The sequence below is a fragment of the Eptatretus burgeri genome, chromosome 2 (assembly GCF_056783735.1).
Source record: "Eptatretus burgeri isolate ZD-2024b chromosome 2, Ebu_testis_v1, whole genome shotgun sequence".
Classification (NCBI taxonomy): Eukaryota; Metazoa; Chordata; class Myxini; order Myxiniformes; family Myxinidae; genus Eptatretus; species Eptatretus burgeri.
In genome coordinates, this window is record NC_140962.1 from 86,447,378 (window position 1) to 86,473,308 (window position 25,931).

At 44.7% G+C, this 25,931-nt stretch overlaps 1 protein-coding gene across 8 annotated transcripts in view; it reads right to left on the minus strand.

The window, feature by feature from the left end:
- LOC147032489 (polypeptide N-acetylgalactosaminyltransferase 14-like) overlaps nt 1-25,931 on the minus strand; it is a 157,209-nt gene that overhangs the window by 43,777 nt on the left and 87,501 nt on the right. For all 8 annotated transcript variants that reach the window (XM_085870172.1, XM_085870169.1, XM_085870170.1 and 5 more), the window contains 5 exons: nt 25,790-25,893; nt 23,781-23,907; nt 12,363-12,455; nt 9,840-10,068; nt 9,595-9,711 (listed from right to left, as the gene is read on the minus strand). In XM_085870172.1, the coding sequence (XP_085726298.1) occupies nt 9,595-9,711; nt 9,840-10,068; nt 12,363-12,455; nt 23,781-23,907; nt 25,790-25,893 (670 nt within the window). The remainder of the gene's footprint in view (nt 1-9,594; nt 9,712-9,839; nt 10,069-12,362; nt 12,456-23,780; nt 23,908-25,789; nt 25,894-25,931) is intronic.

Here is a 25,931-nt window from a genome sequence, read left to right on the forward strand (position 1 = left end):
AACAAGCATTTGAAATGGATGAAGCACAGATCACCCCCATGGGATAGTATCCCAAGAGGTGGAGTGGTGGTTTGGGAGGGAAAGGTCAAGATTTCCTCTTAAAATGTCCTGCTGACTGTGGAGAGAAATTCAACACCGCCGGCACCCAGAAGTTACTTCTACCAAGGTCATCGGTTGTGTTGGTCTTGTGTTAAAAGTCAAGTCCTGTGTTGTTTGGTGTCTGCATGTGCGTGCGTGATTTGTATTTAACATCTCTTCCATGAGCCTCAGAAAATGTGGGAAAAGAAAATAGGAAATACAGCAGGCCCACCCCAATCGCAGGTTCGCTCGATCGCGATTGAACTATTGTGGTAAAATGTGCCGATCGTGGTCTGGCACAGAGGAATACACAACCCCTCATCTCAGTCTCACTTCACAGCCCCATGCTCACTCCAGCACAGACTCGGTTACTCTTACGATACCGCTCCACACGGACTGTTATCATGTGATATCGTGGGCTGTTCGTGACAGTAAATAGTTAAGAAGAAGATTAATCAAATGATGAGTGTTGGTTTAATTGGGAGGTCATGAGAAAGGAAGAAATAATGAATGAACCAAGGAAGGAAATAAAATGCAGAATGAGTTCATGGTTGTTATTTTTTTTCCGAGCAAAAATATTTGTTTGTTTGTTTTTAAGTGAGGTGAGTGAAAAAGAACACTTGGGATAAAGCAGAATGAGGCACATATCTTGAGTGGTTTTCGCTCGTTTTCATTGAGTTCCTCACCCTCCCAAAGAGACCAGGCAATCATCCACAGGCTCAGACTCAGGCATTGTGCTCTAAATTAATTTACAGTGCCTTCAGAAAGTAGTCATACCCATTGACGTTTGTCACATTTTGTTGTGTTACAGCCTGAATTTAAAATGGATGAAATTTAAATTATTTGTACAAAATATCTACCTAATGTCTGCACAAAACACCCCATAATGACAAAGTGAAAACATGTTTCAAGAAATTTTTACAAATTAATTAAAAATAAAAATCTGAAATGTCTTGAGTCAATGAGTATTAAACCCCTGTGCTTTGACACTCCACATTGAGCTCAGGTGCGTCCAATTTCCTTTGATAATCCTTGAGATGTCTCTACAACTTGATTGGAGTCCACCTGTGGCCAATTCAATTGATTGCACATGATTTAGAAAGAAACACACCTTTCTATACAAGGTCCCACAGTTCATAGTGCATGTCAGAGCAAAAACCCTACCATGAGGTCCAAGGAACTGTCCATAGAGCTCTGAGATAGAATTGTGAGGAGGCATAGATCTGGGGAAGGATATAAAACAATTTCTAGAGTGTTGAAAGTTCCCAAGAGCACAGTGAGCTCCATCATTAGGAAATTGAAAGAATGTGAAACTACCCAGACTCTTCCTTGAGCTGGCCGTCCGACCAAACTAAGGAATCGGGCAAGAAGGACCTTGGTCAATCAAGGAGGTGACCAAGAACCTAATGACCACTCTAACAGAACTACAGAGTTCCTTGGCTGAGATCGGAGAACCTGCCGGAAGGATAACAATCTCTGCAGCACTTCACAAATCTCGGCTTCATGGGAGAGTGGCCAGATGGAAGCCACTCCTGAGAAAAAGGCACATGACAGCACACCCGGAGTTTGCAAAAGACTCTGAGAGCATGAGGCAAAATATGTTGTGGTCTGATGAAATGAAAATTGAACTCTTTGGCCTGAATGCAAAGTGCTACATCTGGCGGAAACCGAGCACAGCTCATCACCCATCTAACACCATCCCTACTGTGAAGCATGCTGGTGGCAGCATCATGTTATGGGGATGATTTTCAGCAGCAGGGACAGGGAGACTTGTAAGGATAGAGAAAACAATGAATGGAGCCGAATACAGGCAAATCTTTGAGGAGAACCTGCTTCAGAGTGAAAAAGACCTGACACTGCGGCAAAGATGTACGTTCCAACAGGACAACGACCCCAAGCATACAGACAAAGAAACACTGGAATGGCTTCAGAACAAGAATGTGAGAGCCCTTGAGTGGCGCAGCCAAAGCCCAGACTTGAATCTCATTGAGAATCTGAAGAAAGACTTGAAGATTGCTGTTCACTGATGCTCCCCATGCAATTTGACAGAGCTTGAGTAAATCTGCAAGGAAGAATGGGAGAAAATCCCCAAATCCAGATGTGCAAAGCTAATAAACATATCCCAGAAGACTCGAAGCAGTAATCGCTGCCAAAGGTGCTTCTACAAAGTATTGACTCAGGGGGTTGAATACTGATTGACGCAAGAGAGTTCAGCTTTTAATTTTAAAATAACTTTTAAAAAAAACAAACAGTTCTAAAAACGTTTTCACCTTGTCATTTTGGAGTATTTTGTGTAGATTGGTGACAATTTTTAAAAAAATTTAATCAATTTAAAATTCAGACGGTAACAACAAAATGTGAATACTTTCTGAAGGCACTGTACATAGGATAGGGTGTCACCCAACAGGATTCTGCGAGCCGTGTAGGGTTCCCGAAGATTTGGATCACATCTTCACACAATGCCCTCAGTGCAGTGGATCCAGATCGTGCCTCTCCCACTCTGCCTGAGAGATGGGGATCGGGTGTACCGGACACCCTGTGCCGATTGAGCCAGAAGTACCCTCGACTCTGCAAATCGTTGTTGAAATTTCAAAAGAAACGGGTCTTCCAATATAAAGTCCCCCGTACTTGTCTGCTCCAGCCGAAGTGTTTAGATGCGTGGCATATATACAAGCCTCATGACTCTGAAAATGCCATCAACGCCAAAAGAAGAAGAACAAGTCTTCATGGAAAGGTGCTTGAAATTCATATGCGAGATGGATGCTGTCATGGCACCTTAAACAGAGGTATTCAAGGACATGCAGAACAAAGCAAAGCAGACAAAGATCACCCCCTTCTTCACAAAATCTGATGACCCTGACAACCCTAAGCTCGGGACGTCGTCATCTCAATGACCTCCAATGCCTTCAAGTATCATCAACACTATGTACAATGTCAAGTGTTTTTCATTTTTACGACTGTAGTTTCGGCAAAAAAGTCGATACGTTTTCGAGTTGATTCCCCTTAACCCTACTTTTTCCACAAGGTCTTAACTTTGCGCATCACGGTTTTGTCCATCGCGGGATTTTTTAAGAACGTAACCACCACGGATGGGGAGGGTCTGCTGTAATCCATTTCCTGACATATTGGTAACAGGTAGATAAGAATATAAAAGTGCATTTCATTATCTGCATTTGTCCAAGGAACATCATGCATGCTTCTGCTTTGATTATCCAGCATTACTTCCAATTTCAAGAAGTCACAAGTTGACTTATCTGTAGTAAAAGAGATACCCTCCCCCTTCCCCTATATTCACTATTTCTGGGTAGAAAGGCAATTGCCAAACTTTTTTTTTTTTTTCAAATCACTGTAGTTGGTGCTCCAGCTTAAATTATGCATAATCTGGCATAATGTAATCCCAGACACTTTGAAGTGAAGAAATATTTATTATACTTGTGGTCACATTAGTTTAACCTTCTGAACCCTTGCGGCCGTTATAAGGGCCGCTATTCAAACCTCCATATACCGGAGCGGCCGCATTTTTCTCCAAGGAGCTCAGGGTGGTATAGATGAAAGTCCAAGGAGCTCAGGGTTCAAATCACCTTGTGTTGATGAGCCTCAAAGGGTGAAACAGCCATTCTGGGATGGTTTATCTGTTAATATAACCAAGGTACTGCAATACTTCACCTCATTTGTGGCATGTCAAAGGCACTTACTGGTGCTTTGTTAGTTGGAGTAATACAAGAATTTGTTCTTTAAAAGTAGCCACAGAAGCTTACTTCATTTCGTAAAGGCAGTTCCTGTCGCAGTCAACGTGTGGCCCTAAATGGAGTTCTTTCATCCCCTCTTCCTGTGCAGGCTGGAGTTCCTCAAGGTAGCGTTCTGGGCCCTGTTCTTTTTCTGGTTTTCATCAATGATCTCTCTGACTCTCTGGAAAATCCTCTATTTCTCTTTGCCGACGACTCCACCCTCTGCCGTACCATCTGTCATCCCTCAGACCGGCAAGCAGCAGCTTCTTCGCTCACTGCAGATCTGGATAAAATCACAAACTGGTCCAACACGTGGAACATGTCTTTCAATCCAGACAAATCTCACACTCTCACTATGTCTCTTCGAAAGGACCGTTTAGAAACCCCCCCATCCACTTCTCAACAATCCTCTGGAAGAAGTCTTTTCTTTCAAGTTTCTGGGTCTCACTATCTGCCATGACCTTTCCTGGGAAAGTCACATTTCCAACCTCGCCTCAAAAGCCAGTCGCCGACTGGGAATCCTCCGTCGTGCTAAGTCCTTCCTCGGCCCTCTTGAGCTCCTGACCACTTACAAAGCTTTTGTCCGTAGCCTGATGGAGTACTGCTCTCCCCTCTGGGCTGGTGCTCCTGCCTCCCACCTTTCTCGGCTTCACGCTGTCGAAACCAGAGCATTTAGGATTATCGGCATCTCCCGCAATGAAGCTGAGTCTTTGGGCCTCTCACTCAATCACCGCAGGTTGGTCGGTGGTCTTTCTGTCTTCTACCGACTCCTCTCCAGCCTTGCCCCCCCTGCTCTCTCTGTGATTTGTCCCCACCACATTTCCACAGGGCGCTCAAGGTCCGCCAACAACCCCCTTCTGGTAAAACTACCAAAATCACGAATCACTGCTCATCTTAACTCTTTCATTCCTCTTTTTTCCCACCTTTGGAATAAACTTCCTCACTCTATTCTTTCCCATTCTTCCCTCCAGGCTTTCAAAACAGCTGTTCACCACCACCTCTTATCATCCCCCATCCAAATCCTCGATCTTTTCTACCCCCGATAATCCACCCAAGCCCACTTCCTTCAATTCTCCTGCTTTCCTTCCTGAAAGTCCCTGTAATGTCCATCTTCTCTTCGCCATGTTCCCCGTCCCATCCCCATCCCTCTCCCTTCCACAGTTCACCGAATGTGTCTGTTCCCCACTGTTTTGTCCCTCCCACTCCCGTCCCTCTTGTCTCATGCCCCCTTGCTGTGAGTTGTGTGTTAGCTCTCATACGAGCCTCGTCAAGGTATACAAAAATAAAAAAATAAATAAATAAACTTCACCATTCTGCTAAGAAAGACTTAAAATGTGAACAGTATGTACAGTGGGGAGAACAAGTATTTGATACACCACTGATTTTGCAGGTTTTCCCACTTACAAAGCACGTAGAGGTCTGTAATTTTTATCATAGGTACACTTCAACTGTGAAAGACGGAATCTAAAACAAAAATCCTGAAAATCACATTGTATGATTTTAAAATAATTAATTTGCATTTTATTGCATGAAATAAGTATTTGATACACTAGAAAAACAGAACTTAATATTTGGTACAGAAACCTTTGTTTGCAATTACAGAGATCAGACATTTCCTATAGTTCTTAATCAGGTTTGCACAGACTGCAGCAGGGATTTTGGCCCACTCCTCCATACAGATCTTCTCTAGATCCTTCAGGTTTCGGGGCTGTCGCTGGGCAACACAGACTTTCAGCTCCCTCCAAAGATTTTCTACTTGTTTCAGGTCTGGGGACTGGCTAGGCCACTCCAGGACCTTGAGATGCTTCTTACGGAGCCACTCCTTAGTTGCCCTGGCTGTGTGTTTCGGGTCGTTGTCATGCTGGAAGACCCAGCCACGCCCCATCTTCAATGTTCTTGTTGAGGGAAGGAGGTTGTTGGCCAAGATCTCACGATACATGGCCCCATCCATCCTCCCCTCAATACGGTGCAGTCGTCCTGTCCCCTTTGCAGAAAAGCATCCCCAAAGAATGATGTTTCCACCTCCATGCTTCACAGTTGGGATGGTGTTCTTGGGGTTGTACTCATCCTTCTTCTTCCTCCAAACACGGCGAGTGGAGTTTATACCAAAAAGCTCTATTTTGGTCACATCAGACCACATGACCTTCTCCCATTCCTCCCCTGGATCATCCAGATGGTCATTGGCAAACTTCAGACGGGCCTGGACATGCTCTGGCTTGAGCAGAGAGACCTTGCGTGCGCTGCAGGATTTTAATCCATGACAGCATAGTGTTTTACTTATGGTTTTCTTTGATGCTGTGGTCCCAGCTCTCTTCAGGTCATTGACCAGGTCCTGCCGTGTTGTTCTGGGCTGATCCCTCACCTTTCTCATGATCAGTGAGGGTCCACGAGATGAGATCTTGCATGGAGCCCCAGGCCGAGGAAGATTGACTGTTATCTTGAACTTCTTCCATTTTCTAATAATTGCGCCAACAGTTGTTGCCTTCTCACCAAGCTGCTTGCCAATTATCCTGTAGCCCATCCCAGCCTTGTGCAAGTCTACAATTTTGTCCCTGATGTCCATGAACAGCACTCTGGTCTTGCCCATTGTGGAGATGTTGGAGTCTGATTGATTGAGTGTGGACAGCTGTCTTTTATGCAGATAACGAGTTCAAACAGATGCAGTTAATACAGGTAATGAGTGGAGAATGGGAGGGCTTCTTAAAGACAAAACTAACAGGTCTGTGAGAGCTGGAATTCTTACTGGTTGGTAGGTGATCAAATACTTATTTCATGCAATAAAATGCAAATTAATTATTTTAAAATCATACAATGTGATTTTCAGGATTTTTGTTTTAGATTCCGTCTTTCACAGTTGAAGTGTACCTATGATAAAAATTACAGACCTCCAGGTGCTTTGTTAGTGGGGAAACCTGCAAAATCAGCAGTGTATCAAATACTTGTTCTCCCCACTGTATATCTATTACGAGCAAATACAACCCGTCGCTTCGCTGATGGGGGGGTATTGAGGAGGGGGCTGAGAGAGGAGGGAGGGGAGGGACAGAGAGGAGAGAGAAGAGGCAGGAGGGAGGGGAAGCAAGGAAAGGGGGGGAGGTGGGGAGAGCTATGCCTCACCAAATGTTGCGTACTATGGGAGAGAGAGAGATAAAGATAGATAGAGAAAATGGAAAAAAAATAGAAAGAAAAAAAGAAGAGAAAGGTGAGGGCTTGAGGTGGGGTTCGTAAAGATAATGATATGTTATGCTTAATGACCGAACGAACACACACACACACACACACACACACACACACACACACACACACACACACACACACACACACACACACACACACACACACACACACACACACACGTCAGAACAGCTGCACAAACAACGACACAACAGAGTTTGTAAAGTAATCCACTGGCACATCTGCAAAAACTTTGATGTCCCAGTTCCAGAAAATTTGTGGGAACAGGAGCCAAAAGTAATCACTGAAAACATGGAAGTACCTACCGCTCACGTACAAACTAATGATCCCATCAAGCGTGAACATCGAAAACAAAGCGTTGTGACCAGATATCATACTTCGGTACAAAAAAAAACAAAGAGAAGAAGGCACTGCTTATTGAGGTGTTAGTTAATAGCAGTGATTTTGGATTAAACGATGCAGAAATCAAGAAAATGACCAAACACCAAGACCTCAAGAATGAAGTGAGAAAATCCTGGAAGCTGAAGAATGCCAAAGATGTACCAGTGATAGCTGGACCTACAGGAATGATGAGAAAGAACCTAACAGAGATATTAAACATAGGGGCAGTGCCCCTGAGCGTTCACCTGGTAGTGGCTGGATAAGAAAACCAGGCAACCGCTGGTAGGCATGGATGACTCACAAAATATTTAATGGAGAAGAAAGTAAATACCTATGGATTTTTTTTTTTTAATGCCATGAACAAACCATGATACATCATGGGTGATAAAGGTTGCGGTCAAGTTTTATGGAAATTGTGTGCGTGGCTTCAGAAAAGAAAGCAAATACATATTTTGGGGGGGGCAACCCCCCCCCCATCAAACCCCTTTTTTAATGTCGTGAATAAACTTTGGTACATCACGGGTGGTGAAGATGGTGGTCAAGTTTGGTTGGAATTGCGTGTGTCGTTTGAGAAGAAAGCAAATACATATTTTGTGGGGCAATCCCCTCTCCCCATCGACCCTCCTAGACCCCAGTTTTTTTTTTGACGTCGTGAACAAACTTTAGTACATCACAGGTGGTGAAGATGCTGGTCAAGTTTCATCGGAATTGGATGTATAGTTTTGGAGAAGAAAGCAAATAATTATTTTGGGGGGCAACCCCCCTTAAATCTCCTTAGAGCAAGATTTTTGTCATGTGATGAACAAACTTTGGTACGTCATGGGTGCTGCTGATTGTTATCGTGAAGTTTCATCGGAATTGTGTGTATCGTTTCTGAGAAGAAAGCAAAGAACTCTTTGGGGAGCTAGCCCATTCCCCCCCCCCTCCCCAAACCGTAAACTTCTTCTGTAGACCCCTTCCGACCCCTTTTTTTAATGCCATCATGGGTGATGAAGGTTGTGGTCAAATTTCATTGAAATCTTATGTGTAGTTTCTGAGAAGTTGCAAGTATTTTGTGGACGGAGAGACGACGCGCCATCCCATAAGCTCCCCGGAACTACTTTACAGGGGAGCTAAAAACAATCACTGGGAATATAATTTTAAACGAACTACAGTTGGAAGCTGTCCATGGCTCAGCGACAATCCTGAAGAGAGCCCTCGGCATAAAACTTTGAGAATAGAAAACTTCTCAGCTTGGTCCATGAATCGTGATCCCTTTACTAAAATGAAGGTGGATGCTTTGAGCCTGTCCTGGGAGGACTCCATTCCATATTCTGAAACCCACAAATGTAGATAGCAGTCAACGACACACACACACACACACACACACACACACACACACACACACACACACACACACACACACACACACACACACACACACACACACACACACACACACACACACACACGCACACACGATCAGTATCTGTTTCACCTCCCAACACCCCCTCCCCCACCAACGTGGAGATCTCACACACACACACACACACACACCTGATCAGTATCTGTTTCACCTCCCAATACCCCCCCACCACACATAGAGATCACACACACACACACACACACACACACACACACACACACACACACACACACACACACACACACACACACACACACACACACACACACACCTGTGCACCCGGAAACGCCCGTGCAATGTCCGAACTGAACAAATCAACACTTTTTTCAGTTGGAACTACTGATACTTTCAAATCTGGACCTTACATCTATTTGTCATTAATAAATCGTTGCGGCCTGTTCCAAATTAAAGCATGGTTGAGCAGGCCAAAAAACATGGCGGCTTCAGACCTCAGCGAGGTTACCCAGGAAATGCCTTAAGACCCAGAGGGTGAGGTGGCCGAGGATCGCCCGATGGACATAATTAAATAAGACCGTTAATTATCTTCAAAAGGGGTGTTTTAATTTACCCTAAACAACCAATTTTCACTCTTGCACTTCCTTTGAGTTTTCTTTGTATGCATACACAGTTTCAAGCTGCCAGGTTTTATGGTTTTGGAGTTATGGAGGAGACACACTGACTGGCGCGCGCACAAACGCACGCACGCACACACACACCCTTATATCCTTATATTAGTATAGATTGATTTTCTCTGCTTGGATCCCTCTTTAATATGGGTACCAGGCTGTTAGGGTCGTCACAGATGTATACCTGTTTTCCGTCAGATGCTTGACAGGGTATAAATACAGCCAGGGAGCCAGGGGAAGTGGTGAGCACAGAAAGGCACAGTGTTCCCTGGCGTAGCTGCAATTCCTTTCTTTCCCAAATCTGCGAAGCAGCCAGAGCCAAGACAAGAGTTAAGGAGATTTAAGGTCTTCCCAGTATCTATACACAGAATGAGACACAAATATAACTAGCCCTTTTGAAAACATAGCCTCTAGAAAACCAACCCATACCTGTTGTGGTGGCACATTTCTCTCCTGCATCCCCAAACACAGTGTCAGCACAACATTAGGCAAGTCTCCCGCATGTGTGCCAGAAATGGCCTCAAGACAACGGTTGCCGTGATGCAGAGTGCCCACAACTGGCTGGCCTGAAGCAATTAGCTCTGGGTAGATGTTGAGGAGAAACCACCGAAACGGTCGACATGTGAGATGGCGCTTCAAGTCCAGCCGGTTACTGATGCTGCACATGGAAGAGGTTGATAATTTAGATATCAGTAATGAAGAAAATCATCGATTTTTTTTTTGTATACCTAAATAGATAGTTGAGGTTCGTGGAAGAGCTAGTACTCGTACACTGAATGGAATTGGGAATCAGGATGCAACAGAACAAAAGGAAGAGTGGAGAGAGGAGGAAACACCAATAGCAGAATTCAAGGCCAAGATAGAGGCAGACTTGGATAAAGAATGGGTGTGGGGAGGAATGGGGGCAGGAGAGGATGCATGGGATGGACAAGATGGATACAAAAGAAAACTCCAAGGAGGGAAAACTGGAAATTTGGAAGGAGGAGAGCTTGGAGTTGGGGGTTAATGAGGGTCGAAAAAAAAAATCATGGTTTTGGATTGGGGACAATTTGACATGGTTGTGAACAGCAGTCTTGGGTACCTGGAGGGAAGAATGAGATTGAAGAGGATGTGGAAGTTTGTTCCACAGGCAGGAAAAAAAAAAGAAGAGGAACAAATGAATGGAGATGAGGAGTGATCCTGGATTTAATTAGTTTCACCAGAAGGGGAATGATGATGGACCATGTGCATCTTGCAGAAACCTGGGGGTGGGGGACAAAGCATGGAAAGAGCATAGGGTGCAAGACCAGAAAAGAGGTGGGAGAGGATAGAGACCGATGACCTGTTTGCAATGGTGAATTGATTGACCCTTAGACTCAACTTCATCGCAGGAGATTCCAATAATCTTTAAGGCTTTGGTTTCCATGGCACCAAGCTGAGCAAGATGTGAGGTAGGAGAGCCAGCCCAGAGGGAACAGCAGTACTCCATCAAACTGTAGACGAAGGCCTTGTAGGTGGATAAGAGTTCAGGTGAGCCAAGGAAGGACTTTGTATGATGGAAGATGCCCTATTGGAAGGTCAACTTTGAAATGTGGTTTGCCTAAGAAAGATCAAGGCTGATAGTGAGACCCAGGAGTTTGAATGATTGAATTTCCTCAAGAGGATTGTTAAGAAAGCAGATTGGGGGACGGGGGGAGGGTTCCAAGTGGTCCTTTTGGAGAGAGATAATGAGTGCGAGATTTGATAGGATTGAGACATATTCCAAGTGTTTGACCATATTGTGATTTTGTCAAGGTCGGAAGAGTGGGAAGAGGCTGTTGCCTGCCCGTCTGAAGGATGAAGGGTGTCACGGCAGAGAGTGAAGCCTCTGCTTCCTTCTGAAGTAAATAAATAAAGGGGATTTTCCAGAGTCAGAGAGATCATTCATGAAGATGAGGAATAGGACTGGGTCCAGACCACTACTTTTGGGTACTCCAGCCTTGACAGGGAGAAGAGATGAAAGGATTCCATTGAGAGCCACACGTTGACTACGAGAGCAGAGCAAGTCAGGAAGCCATGTGTGGAGTTGGCCTTGAATGGCATAAGCAAACAGTTTGGAGAGCAATGCGGGATGCCAGACTGTATCAAAAGCATGAGATATGTCCAGAGAGAGAGAGAGAGAGAGAGAGAGAGAGAGAGAGAGAGAGAGAGAGAGAGAGAGAGAGAGAGAGAGAGAGAGAGAGAGAGAGAGAGAGAGAGAGAGAGAGTCCTAATCTCACATCTGACATTGAGGGCCTCCATTGCCATTGTTGGATGAGTGGAAGCAGCATGTCCAAGGTGGAGTGACCTGGTTGTTGGGGAAAAGGAATGATGAAAAGGAATCCATGACCTTGCTGATGATTAGAAGCAAGTCAATAGGTCCATAGTTAAGGGGACCAGTTTTTGCACCTTTTATATGTAATGCAGTCATGTTGGCCAATTTCCAAGAAAAGGGAAGATGGCCTATGGCAAATAATAGGGTGAAAATGGCAGAGAGAGGAAGTGCAAAAGCAACAGAGCAGGTTTTTAGGACACATGAGCTGATGTCATCTGGTCCAGTAGCAGAATCAGAGTCAGAGTCAGAGTGAAGGAATGAAAGAACCTTCTCCACCTTCACAGGTGCAAAAGACACACAGTCCAGGAGCAGTTGGGTATGACAGGGAAGGATGGGTTCCGAGAGTGAGGGGTTGGGGACACAAGATTTGGAAGCAAACACAGAATTGAGTCATTCCGCCTTCTCACAAGCGGAGTCGGCTGTGGTGCCATTTCAAGAGAGGGAAGGGATGGAAGGAAAGCATTCTCCAGAGACAGACTTAACAGTTCCACCAGATTTTATAGGAGGGAGACAAGTTTAAAAGTTCACTCTTGAGGGTTAAGAAAACAAGAGATAATGTAGACAGGCTTGAAAGAGAAAAGGTGGACCAAAGGTTGTTTAAAGGTCGTTCATCGACTCACTCTCCGTATGGCCGGTACTTGGCTGCAGGACGTGCCTGGTAGTACAGCTCTTTATAGCTGTCCATCCAGACCTCTGCTGCTCGCCTTGTGTTCCTGCAAAGAAAGCAAAGAAAGTTTTATTTTTTTATTGTAAACAAACTAAATAACATCGAATTATTGACATCAACCAAAGAAATGCATAGTCAAAATATGTTTACCTTTCTGCAATGAATACAAAGGCCATGACTAATATGCATCCACAGCCTCAATCTGAAGTAAGCCAACAGCTTAAAATGCTAACACAACCTGCTTTGGTGAAATCTTAACCATTTGTCCCGGAATTATGAAATATAATGGCAAAAATCTGTGATTCGTTTTTGATAACTTAGAACAGCTGTCATGGATTATGATGAATGAAGGGGATCAGCATTTCAGAGGTGGGCATTGCCAATGGTCTTAAAGAGCCAAAGCGTGTACAAAGGAGCACTCTGTCTGAAATGAAAATAAAATAAAATATATATATATTTTTAAATCACATTTTCATTATTCAAGATGCATCATAAAACATAAAACCTAAAAACGATTTGTTGATGGTTGATTTGATAGCTACACATACAAGTTGTGATTTATAACCGATATGGGGAAAGGTCAGTTTATCTTTGTATGGTCTCATTCCGAAATTCACAAAACGTTGAACTGGTAAAAATTATTCAACCTTCCTTGTTATTACAAGTAGATGTAGGAGCATTTAACAATGCAGAATCATATGGGAGGGGGTGACAGAAGCCTCTCCTGTTGCTTCGGGAATGGGCGATGCCAATAATCACAATTAAGCCACGTGAAGTGCAAAACAGGGTTAAGCAATTGGTTCACTCTGTCTGTCTAACAGGCGCCAGTCTATGATCAATGGAACTACTTAATTTCAATTGAATTTTATAATGTGAACACTGGAGAACATTAATCGGAACATGACCCTGCAGTTGAGCAGTACATTGGCTCTGAATTTGGCAAAATGTATGGAATCTCGTCCTGAGCATGCATGCACAGAGAGGAGTAAGGCAATTGTTTCAATCTGTCTGCTTGTCTGGCAGTCAGACGAAATTGAAAACCATGCCGAACAGGAAACATACTCTTTTGAGGGACGTCATAAAGGACACAAACAACAGGCATGAATAACTAATGCAAAACGTTATTAAGGTGGCGTGAAAGAGGGTGCAACGGTGGTGATAAACTTCTGACTTATTGTTTTTGTTTTATTCTACAGCCTTTAGAACTATACTTCAATTTAATTACATAATTGAACACTGCAGAACACAAACTGACATGTTTGAACTTCCAAAAACCTTCATTTCAGCAATGCTTGGACAAAAAAATAACTTTACGCCATCTCGACCAATCAAATTTTCCGCTCGCTCCGAGGGTGGAATAACAGCGAGATTCAGACAAAAATGGTGGCTCGTGATCGGAAATATACAGCAGATCATGCTAGGAAATGGAAAGTAAGACTTGAAAAGACCCTTACCATGTGAGGTATTCTATGAACTCTCAAGTTATTATCATTAGGGTAACCAGTCTAATGGACTGGGTAACCTATTGTTTTTCTTCTGTTTATTTTTTCCTTATTAGGGTACCGTCTAATGGACTGGGTAACTTATTGTTTTTCTTCTGTTTATTTCTTATTTTTCTTTTTCCGCCGGCAATTTTCGGGTTCTTTCGCTTTAAAAATCATTTTCTCAGGAACGCTGTCCGATCGACACGAAATTTTCACCATAGTATGTATCTTTATTGATAGCATACTTAAATGATAATTATGACGTCATAGGTCACGTGGTACGGGCAGCATCTTGAAAAAAACCGATAAATTTTGGACCTCTGTATCTCTGAAACGGTGTAATGGAAATTTTTTTTTGCATCATACATTTTAATAACTCCCCATGGGGAACACGGGTGATTTTTCGTGACGTCATCGGTGAAGCGGTATGCCGGTGAAAATTCGTGAAGTAGAACACTGCATGGGAAAAATCTGAAATTTGAGCATCATCCAATCTACAATTCACCGTAGAAAAAAAATTATTGTAACGTCATCGGTGACTTGGTTTGGCAGCCATCTTGTTTTGAATTTTTTTTTATCTTCTCCAGAACGGCAGGACAGATTGAGGCGAAACTTTACACACACATTCCCCATGACGTCCTTTTACATGTTTGTTAATTTCTTATTGATAGGTCACATGGTTTGGCGGCCATATTGAATTGACCTTAAAACCTTCAAACATCTTCTTCTCTAGAACGGCTGGTCAGATCAAGGGGAAACTTCAAAAGGTCTATTCTGCACGCGTAGGGGATACAAGTTTGTTCATGAATAATTGATGGGTCACATGGTTTGGCAGCCATGTTGGATTTAAGAAAAATATTAAATAATATGTTCTCTGGAACTACTTAATCTAACGAAGCGAATTTTGCAACTATTATTTTCCATCATGTCGACATACATGGTAAAAATTATGACATCACAAGTCACATGGTTTGGCAGCCATCTTGAATAGAAAAACACACCTTATCCGATTAACATGAAACTTAACACACATGTTCCACCACACGATTGGAAGCAGAATGTAAATTTATCATGTCATAGGTCACATGGTTCGTCAGCCATCTTGGATTGAAAATTAATAAATTTAACAAATCTTCTTCTCCAGAACAGCTTGACAGATTGAGGCAAAAACAGCATTTCAATTAATACCGACAATGTCCCATAGTGGGGCAACTTAGCATAACAATTGTGCATTTTGTGAGGAGAGCACCAAATTTGGCACACTAGTAGCCTATCATATTATGAACAGATTTGGATATTGGGCCATCGCAAAATTTTTGATGGCAGTGGAAAATGGCTGCCATAGCCATCAGCGGCTGAATTTGAGATGGCCCAGTATCCAAATCTGTTCATAATATGATAGGCTACTAGTGTGCCAAATTTGGTGCCTTCCTCATAAAATGCACAATTGTTATGCTATATTTAGCTAAGTTCCCCCACGATCAGGAAAAAGGGCTAACTGCATATGGAATAAATAGATTGAACACTTTGTGCTGCCCGGTTCGTAACTCGTCAGTCCCGCGTTGTATCGAAGCAAGGCTACATTTGTATCACTATTAAATAATGTTTTCTCTGGAACGACTTATCCTATCGAAGCGAAACTTTGCAACTATCATCTGCAGTAAGTCTCATGTTGTATCAAAGGCAGACGTCTGGGTACCCGGTCATCACTGCCAGCAGTTATAAAGTGGCAGTTGTAGTTTTTATTTTTCATTTTTCTGCCGGCAATTTTCGGATTTTTTCGCTTTAAAAGTCATTTTCTCAGGAACGGTAAGTCCGATCGACACAAAATTTTCACCGTAGTATGTATCTTTTTTGATAATTATGACATTATAGTGTTGGGGGCCGGGTATCGGGGACGAGCACGACCGCTAGATGGAGCAGTAGAGTCGGCTCCACCGAACACCTGGAATTCAGATCGTTACCCCCGGATAACTCCGAAGGTACGGGTCCCTTACAGGACCGTGAATCGTCAATAAATCAACCACGTGGTACAGGGTTATTTACCAAACTTCAAAATACCTCGAGGCCCATGTGGCGAGCTACCGAGGGATTCACACCCTCGACAGGGCTTGAACGGGATGAGTCGTTACCGTGTTCAACCCGTGCGTAACCCTAGCGGATGGTTACCGAGGTCCCGTCGGTCCAAATTTACATCTATAGCAGCAACAGCCTTTTTAATCCACCAACACTTATTAATGTATACCTGTTTTCCACCAACACTCCAACAACAATTAATGCTAAACCAATGAAGGAAAGGACAAAGACGAGCTGAAACATTCAATAATCGGGGGAAGGAACACGGAAGGGCAGAGTTAAACCGACTATAAGAAATGAAATGCAAATAATGTACAAGGAAAGCACTTTACCAGTTGCTACTTAAAGACAGGGCCCCAGACACACACATGCACACACAAATACCCAAAAGGAAATGGACCTTCCCGCCTCGTGCGGTTTGGCCAAGACGAGTGAGCCAGGATGAGACCAGCCGCATCGAGATGAGACCAGGCTAGCGTCGAGATGAGACAAGATCAACGCCAGCGAGATGAGAGCAGACGGGGCGCAACCATCCTCCTCGCACTCGTCCTGACAACCACCACACTTCTTTTTCAGGAGGGAGGGGCTTCTAAAAGACCACTCGCCTCCCGATTGGTCAGACCCATCACGCGATTCCTTGGCCGTCCTCCATTGGACAGGCCCACGGTAGGCGGGGAAACTCCCACCCCTCTGGCCGGAGTCCCGAGCAGAGGTATCTGTGGCTCCGCCCACCTCCTCACCTCTGGCCACGTGCCCAATGGTGATGGTGCTGAGTTGGAAACGGGGCGGGTGAGACGCTCGCTCCTTGCCGATTGGCTTAAAGGGACGCCATGCCAATGTTAGGCTCCGCCCACGAGTTTGCTTGCTGGCGAGCGCGCGAAGAATGCCACGAGCATCATGGCGTCAGGATGGAGCGAAGGTGTTGTTGTTGTGATACGGGGTGTAAAAATGCAAAAGAAAACCCTAACTATCAAAATAACTTCGCAGTGCATGTATGTAATTCCCATTAGACACAGGTAGGGGGCCCTAACTAGAAACACTCACTTACCGATATAACTGTTCTATAAAGACCCTGACTGTTGTATGCAGTAAGCTTCCAAATTCGTAACACTACCCCCTCCCCTTTTTACAGACTCGTGCCGAGTCGTCAAATTTGCATGTGACCAGCATGTGTAAGTTCTCCCCTGGTACGATTTACCTGCGGATCCCTGAGTGCGACGTTTTTATACATGTCCCAAAAATAAATAACCTAGTGCGCTGTTTAACTATCAGACTCACTCGGACAACTTAACTACATTGCCGGCACTATGACAGGCACACAGGTGGGTTAAGTTATTTACAATCTTAACTAATATCTACATAACTATGGCCCAGGACCTGTGATTTTTTGGGAAAGAAGGCACAACAATGTCAACAGTTTTTGTGGGTGAGTGGTCAGCAGCTGGAAGGTCAGACATCTTCAGGGCCTGCTCAAAAGGTCCCTTTTTTGTCACTAAACCTTCTCTCTTTTTTCCAGTCTTCAGCTGCTGGAGGCAACTCACCCAAACACAGCAGGCCATTTGAAGTGGTCTTTATGCAAGAAGAGGTGGCCAGGCTGCTAAATGCAGTCTCTGGCTCATGGACATGGAAATGGATGCAAAACAAAATGAACGCACGGGCTGCACAATTGCAGTCCCCATGGTGCGGCTGCCTGCAGGGCAGTCCTTACAAAACACTGGATGATCCTGGCGCACATGGTGATGGTGGACACAGGGGCAAATGCAAATAAGGGCAGCAGGCATGGCGTCATGACAAGGCAAGCAAATGAGGTATGGCAAGGCAGATGCGGACCAGGCGATGCAGCACAAGCAGGCCAGCATATGAAGCTGGCCGGCCTCTGGTCTCGTTCCGTAAGGTTTGTGGAGGGAGTGCGGTGGTGTCAGCCGCTCTGGCAAAGGGCTCGGACCTAACCTATGGTCTCCCCCCAACCTATCGCCTTTGCCTGTCTCTGTCCATACCCACTCCTTTAATTTGCACAACAAAACAACAAAATTTAGCCCCTTTTTATGTTACTATTATTTTTTTCCAATAATTTCGTCTCCCCAACCCTCTTTCTGTCTTTGTCCAGCTAACCTATCCTGTCCATCTACTCCCAACCCCTAAATTCCTTTTTGGAGGGGAATAAGGGAGAGACTAGTGTCCTGCCTCGAGGCCCAACAAAGCCTCAGAATGGCCTCCTACCGATTTCAACAACCTTTCCCAAGGTGGGTCCAGCAGCCTAAGGAGAGCGAAGGGATGGATGGTGCAAAGGGGTGTTTTTCCAAACTATCCTAGCATTTATGACACTTTAAACTACCCCGGGGCTTTTCCAAACGCCTGACTCTTTAAACTATAGGTTCCAACAACCATGATTCCCGTCGCCCGTGTTGGTGTCCCGTTATAAATTTTGACCGAGCCCTCAAATTTTTACTAGTGCCCTCGCACAATTTCATGGCTGGGCAGCGTGGCTCACTTGGCAGGGATTCCCCCTCTGCCAAATCTCAAACTACGGCACTCCCGGGCCCTGAGGCTGTCTCTAAGCCTACCTGCACCCTATGAACGCGGGGGGGGGGGGGGGGGTTCCCCTTCCCGGCATTGCCCCCCTCCGATGCCCACGTGGCATTTTGGTGCTACGGGTCCCTTTCCGAGGGTCGCCCGTGCCCACTACACTATCCTGGTCCTTGGCCTACTGTGGCCGACTGTCCGGTGCCCAGGGTGCCCTCTACTCGATACTCACCTTTCAACAGCTACGCTCCCAGCCGGTCCATGGATTCCTGCACCCCTCCAAATGCGTTTCGTGCCTTCTCTCAACACCAACAACAACAAAACGACCTCCTTTTGGTAAATTTGATCAACCCACTAACTAACATACATTACACTGATCCCAGGGTCACTTGGGTGGGATTCACTCCTCCCCCCACTCATGCATTCCACATTCACTCCATTCACACACTCAGGCCCGCTGACCCATACTCACTCATCACACATTTGTTTTTCCTTTAAACTCACTCATACACTCTAATACTGCCATTCTCCTAATTAATCGCCTAACTATCTCGTGCTCCCTGTCGTCTCTTACACTAGTGCACGTTCCATTTAATCTACGTAGTGAAGCTACGTCCCCACTACACATTCGATGTCTGTCCATGTCTCCCAAAATCCATTTCCCATTCTAAATCTGAACTAAATTCCCACTAACTAGTCCACGGGCCCCATGGAGGACAGCTCATGCCCCCATGAGGCCGGTCTAACTAAGCAAAACCCTTCCCACTAACTAATGCTCCTATATGCCCAAACAGGATGCTTGCCACGTCCTGCCCGGGGCCGTGTACTGGAAGTGAGGCTTTTTTTCTTTTTTTGCACCACCAAGGTGGTGGTTTATGGCTTGCCTATTCGTCTCTTGCATCGGGTGATAACTGCTGCCTTGACGTCACCCTGCTAATCGCACCGAGCGCTCGCTACCGAGCGATTCCCCACGTGAGCCAATGTGCGCTGTTCGCCCGTAACCTGCGCTGCGAGGTCCGTACCGATGACGTCACCTTCGCACCGAACCTGCGCGGTTTCCCGTGCAGGCCAGCACGAGCGCATCCTCCCGGAAACCCACTATGCTCGTTCCGCAAACAGAACACGCGGCATGCAGCACGTGGAGCTTCGCACACGCGTTCGCATGTGGACCCCTGCTTCCCGAATTCACACAACCCTCGCCTACATTTTAACTGTCCGCGCGATGGTCTCTTTTGAAACGCGGGACGTTCCCGCACCAGAATCCCTCCACGTAAACGCGCGCGAGGGCCGTTCACGGCATCTCGCGGGATCGGCACGGTTACCAAAATAACTTTATACGGCGCAGAAGGCTCGCCACACCCGTCTCCCGTCTGGATCGGTCCATGTACCATTCCCATGCACGCACGCCATGACACTCGCTTTCTGCATACATTTTGACAGACATTTTGTCACACTCGTACCACTCATACACTCCACCACACACTCCGGCACATTCATATCGGGGATTCGTGCTACCACAAGCAATCCCGGGGTTTCCATACCCTCCCCCTCCCAAGCTCCGATGTACCCGTTCACATCAGACATCCCCTCAACCTCGCACGGCTCGACCAGACCCATCTTGTTGCGATCTGCTTCAAGGGAGCATACCGTCTCCCTTTGTTCCTTGAGGAGGCCATCCTGATGCTCGCACCGGGTCACGAAACATTCCACCAGCTCAACCCCATTGTAAACTCTTCGCTCTACCTGTGTGTGCTCGTCTTTTTCCTCATCCAATTCGTTCCCCCCTTTTGATGTCTGCATCTCCGTCACCTGATCTATCTGCCGTATCTCTTCTATTATTTCTGACTCCTGGATTTTCGTCTCTTCTGTTTCCTCCTTTGTCACTTTTATTCCTTTTAATTTCTGTGTTTCTGTCTCCTCGTTTAATTTCTCCGTCACCCCCTCGTGTCTCGTCCTACACGTCTCCCCATCAATTATGGCGTCGCTCGTCGTCCCGACCTTACCCGTCTCCATCGTGGGCCCGACACAATTTGCACTCCCTCTGGTCGGTTTGGTCACTCGCCACGTGGTGCCACCATTTTCTCACCCACGGTCCGCATTTCGCCACTCACCTCCTTCAAGTTTACCCTCATTGCCTCTTGCCCCATCTGGAGACTCAACCCCATGCTCTGCATATCACCCTTTAGTGTTTGTATATCACCCCTCAGTGCCTGCATATCGCACACGTTCGCATCCATTTTGTTGTTGATTTCTTGTATGTTTGCATCCTTGCGTCGCGTATTCGCATTCATTTCCGCCAGCATTGCCATCAACTGGCCATTGTGAAATTAAATTGGCACAGCCGATCCGCCATTATGGTGTGCGGAAGCGGCAGAAGTCGGGGGGGGGGGGGTGGGTTGTCATATGCCGCCTCTGCACCCATTACGACTTCTGGGTTTGGTTGCGGGGGCACATCTTCTTGCATGGGCGTGTCCTCGACCATGGATTCCACTAAACCTGCACTACTACCCACCTGCTTCAGCCCATCTTGGTTCGCTGTTTTGCATGTTGGGAATAAAATTTCACTCGCTCATAAGTTGGGGGAACAGGGGGGGGGGTTGCTCCCTACCCCTGAATTTCTCTACGGAGGCCGAGGGGCCTAATCGCACTCCTGACTACCAATTTGTTGTGAATTCGAACCTGTAAATTTTGTTAATGGAGGCAGAGGGGTTCGTATCTTCACGACTGAAAGCAATTTGTTGTAGGCCGGGTATGAGCGATGAGCACGACCGCTAGATGGAGCAGTAGAGTCGGCTCCACCGAACACCCGGAATTCAGATCGTTACCCTCGGATAACTCCGAAGGTACGGGTCCCTTACAGGACTGTGACTCGTCAATAAATCAACCACGTGGTGCAGGGTTATTTGCCAAACTTCAAAATACCTCGAGGCCCACGTGGAAAGCTACCGAGGGATTCACACCCTCGACGGGGCTCAAACGGGACGAGTCGTTACCGTGCTCGACCCGTGCGTAACGCGAGCGGATGGTTACCAAGGTCCCGTCGGTCCAAATGTACATCTACAGCAGCAACGGCCTTTTTAATCCACCAACACACACCGTGCTAAACCAATGAAGGAAAGGACAAAGACGAGCTGAAACATTCAACAAGAGGGGAATTTATTGACAATAATTATTATTTATTGTATATTTATACAATATACAATATTTATTTACACGTGCTTGCTGGCGAGCGCGCGAAGAATGCCGCGAGCGTTATGGCGTCAGGATGGAGCGAAGGTGTTGTTGTTGTGATACGGGGTGTAAAAATGTAAAAAGAAAACCCTATCAAAATAACTTCGCAGCGCATGTAATTCCCATTAGATACAGGTAGGGGGCCCTAACTAGAAACACTCACTTACCGATATAACTTTTCTATAAGGACCCTGACTGTTGTGTGCAGTAAGCTTCCAAATTTGTATACTAGGTCACGTGGTTTGGGTGCCATCTTGAAAAAAACCGATAAACTTTGGACCTCTGTATCTCTGAAACCGTGCAATGGAAATGTTTTTCGTTTGATACATTTTAAAGAACTCCCCGTGGGGAACAGGGGTGATTTTTCATGATGTCATTGGTGAAGCGGTATCCCAGTGAAAATTCGTCAAGTAGAACGCTGCATGGGAAAAATCTGAAATTTGAGCATCATCTACACAATTCACTGGAGAAAAAAATTTATTATGAAGTCATAGGTGACTTGGTTCTGCAGCCATCTTGTTTTGTAAAAAATAATTAAAAACATCTTCTTCTCCAGAACGACTGAAGAGATTGGGGCGAAACTTTACACGAACATTCCCCAAGACATCCTTTTACAAGTTTGTTGATGTCATTGATGGGTCGCATGGTTTGGTGGCCATATTGAATTTACCCTAAAAGCTTCAAACATCTTCTTCTCCAGAACGGCTGGTCAGATCAAGGGGAAAGTTCACAAGTGTATTCTGCACTCGAAGGGGATATAAGTTTGTCAATAAATAATTGATAGGTCACGTGGTTTGTCAGCCATGTTGGATTTAAGAAAAATATTAAATAATGTTTTCTCTGGAACTGCTTCATCTATGGAAGCAAAATTTGCAACTATCATCTACCGTAATGTCTGCACACATGACAAAAATTATGACATCACAGATCACATGGTTTGGAGGCCAGCTTGGATAGAAAAACGCACCTTATCCGATTAACATGAAACTTCACACACGTGTTCCCCTACAAGATTGGAAGCAGAATGTAAATTTATGACATCATAGGTCACATGGTTCGACAGCAATCTTGGATTGAAAATTAATAAACTTTTAAAATCTTCTCCAGAATGACTGGACAGATTGAGGCAAAACTTCACACACACTTTCCCCAAGACATCCTTTCACAAGTTTGTTAAGTTCTAATTTATAGGTCACATGGTTTGGCAGCCATAATGAATTTACCCTAAAACCTTCAAACATCTTCTTCTGCAGAACGGCTTGACAGATCAAAGGGAAACTTCACAAAAGTATTGCTCAATGATAGAGAATACAAGCTTGTTAGTGAATAATTTTTAGGTCACATGGTTTGGCAGCCATGTTGGATTGAAGGGGAAATATTAAGTAATATTTACTCTGGAACCGGTGTCAATAGATGTGAAACTTCACAAGTATTATCTCGCTGACATGCGAAACATCGGTTTAAAATTTCAACCCGATCGCCCACACGGTTTGGCAACCAGAATTATTTAATTACTTGAATCTGAGAATAGGAATAGCAATTCAATTGATATCGACAATGTCTCCAGGATAACATTGATACCGACAATGTTCAATAGATTGAACACTTTGTGCTACCTGGTTTGTAACTCATCAGTCCCGCGTTGTATCGAAGCAGGGCTGTATTTGTATCACTATTAAATGATGTTTTCTCTGGAACCACTTATCCTATCGAAGCGAAACTTTGGAATTATCATCTCAGTCTCATGTTGTATCAAAGCCGGATGTCTAGGTACCTGGTCATCACTGCCAGCCATTATAAAGTGGCAGTTCTAGTTATTAATATTATTGCAAATGCACATTGTAGAGGAATATGTCCGCAAATGGCATCATTGTTGAAGCACGGTTGTGCCGCTGATGCAGTGTGCCCTGGACAAGTTCATGCTCTGCCCATACATGCTCCACTCCATTCCATTGTCAGTCTGTTAACTTGTCCTCTGTTGTTTAGCTCTTCAAGGAGCCTCAATATTAGTACTAAAAACACTTAGCGTGTTCGCAAGCAATGCCATAGTTACCCACCGGATATAAGTGTTGGCATTTCCAGCAGGAAACACGTATGGATGACGCTTCCGGAAAACGTGGCCGACACGACTACAAGGTACAATCTCCAAGCTCCCGCCACACAACCACGAACGGAATGAAAGCTCTGTGAAGCACGTGAACATAATGATAACTGCAACCATAAACCACAACATAAGAGAGAAAAACAGGACAAACCACACCAAAGCTCTGCAGAAATACAGTGCAAAGCAATAGCAAACATGTCCACCCTATCGATGTGCACATCAATGTGTTTTTTAGTCTTGCGCCATCCTTCCGGATTCCTCCAATAATTTTTTTCCAGTCAAGTCGTGAGTACAGCTTCCCCAAAATGCATAGGTTGTGCATAAAAAGAAAAAAAAACCCCTTAAGATTTATACAAGTCCAACTTAAGCCTCGTTTCATTTTCACAAAGTATCGTCTTGGAGGATCTTCATGTGTAATTGTGATGACTGGCATGATGTGAGCGAAGCTGGGCTATTTGGGAATCAGCAAGGGCACATGTGCAATTCAGCGCAGTTATGTCATAGTAATCATGGCACAACTTGTGTGAAGTGATACAGTATTCACACTTGCCAATAGAAATGCAATAAAAAGCAGGGAATAATTCTGCGAACATCGTTCCAAATTTTGTTGACACAAAGTGAATAAAAAAGTTCCCAACAAGTAAAAAACAAAACAAAACACCTGCACAATTGACTGCCTAAAAACACCGAACAATGGGTTGGTGACAGTCAGAGAGTATAGAGGGAAGTGGGGGAGGAGGGAAGAGAGGCGGTTTTCCAATCGAAATATTGACTGTTTGAATCAAAACAACTAAATCTGTCAATTTGTAGAAGCTTGTCACATCCGATTATTAATTACCTCTATTGGGCCTTGGGAATTCACACTCAAATAAATAACTTCTGCCAACAGATATCCCCATTGTAACAGATGTGACAACTGTACACATTTAACCCCCTGCAACATACCGGTAAGACTACTTGGGGAGCTAACATCTTGGGAGACTGCATTCATGGTAGGGATTCGTGATAAAATTATTCACCGCTTTCCATTGGCTTGAGTGCCAAGGATGAGAAGGCGCTGTTTGTGACATTTGGTTTCAATTTGCACACTTATCAAAATCATACACTTTAACCACCCTCCAACAATCCTCAAAAAAATCAACACATTCATAATTACTAAAAGGCATCAGATAACTTGTACCACTTTAATTAACACTATGAAGGCTGAAACAGTCATTTTGACTGATTTCCTTTAAAAAAATATTCTGCTTGCAAAGTTTATTTTTTAAATTCTTTTTTGCCGATAGTGGGGCAACTTAGCTAAATATAGCATAACAATTGTGCATTTTGTGAGGAAAGCACCAAATTTGGCACACTAGTAGCCTATCATATTATGAACAGATTTGGATATTGGGCCATCTCAAATTTTTGATGGCAGGGGAAAATGGCTGCCACAGCCATCAGCGGCTGAATTTGAGATGGCCCAATATCCAAATCTGTTCATAATATGATAGGCTACTAGTGTGCCAAATTTGGTGCTTTCCTCACAAAATGCACAATTGTTATGCTAAGTTGCCCCACTATACCACTATGCAATGTGGGAAGCACACATTTCTAAGCACAATTTTTGTGCTCATTTCCAGTTGCCCGAAGGAAACTTAGAATTCAACAATGAAGTGTCAACTGCTGCCATCTATAGGCCACATCAGGTTGGGTAAGCAAATTACCAACAAGCTGTAGGTCATTAGTGAGCCAGCTAGGTTTTTGTTTTAATGACATTTTGATTTTGACATGTTAATTCCCTTGGGATGAGGACAATTCCCAATTTATTTTAACCCAAATCTTGAATGTGCCAGCCTTCAGTCAAATTTGAAGCCACAACTTCTGAGATGCCGACCACTGTCACAATATCCTGCAGACAGTATAGTGGTGTGTTAATGAAAACGTCATGCGAGTGAATCAAAGGGTCAGGGAGGTTCTGACCCAGGTTTTCTCCACCCCAGACTTCCATTGCTGTGTCATATTTTCCTAGTTTGTTGAACCAGGCCAGATCCATGGCAAATAAGCCACCGGCAATCACAGGAGTCCTGTTGGACAAAAACACCACAAGTTAAACATAAGACAC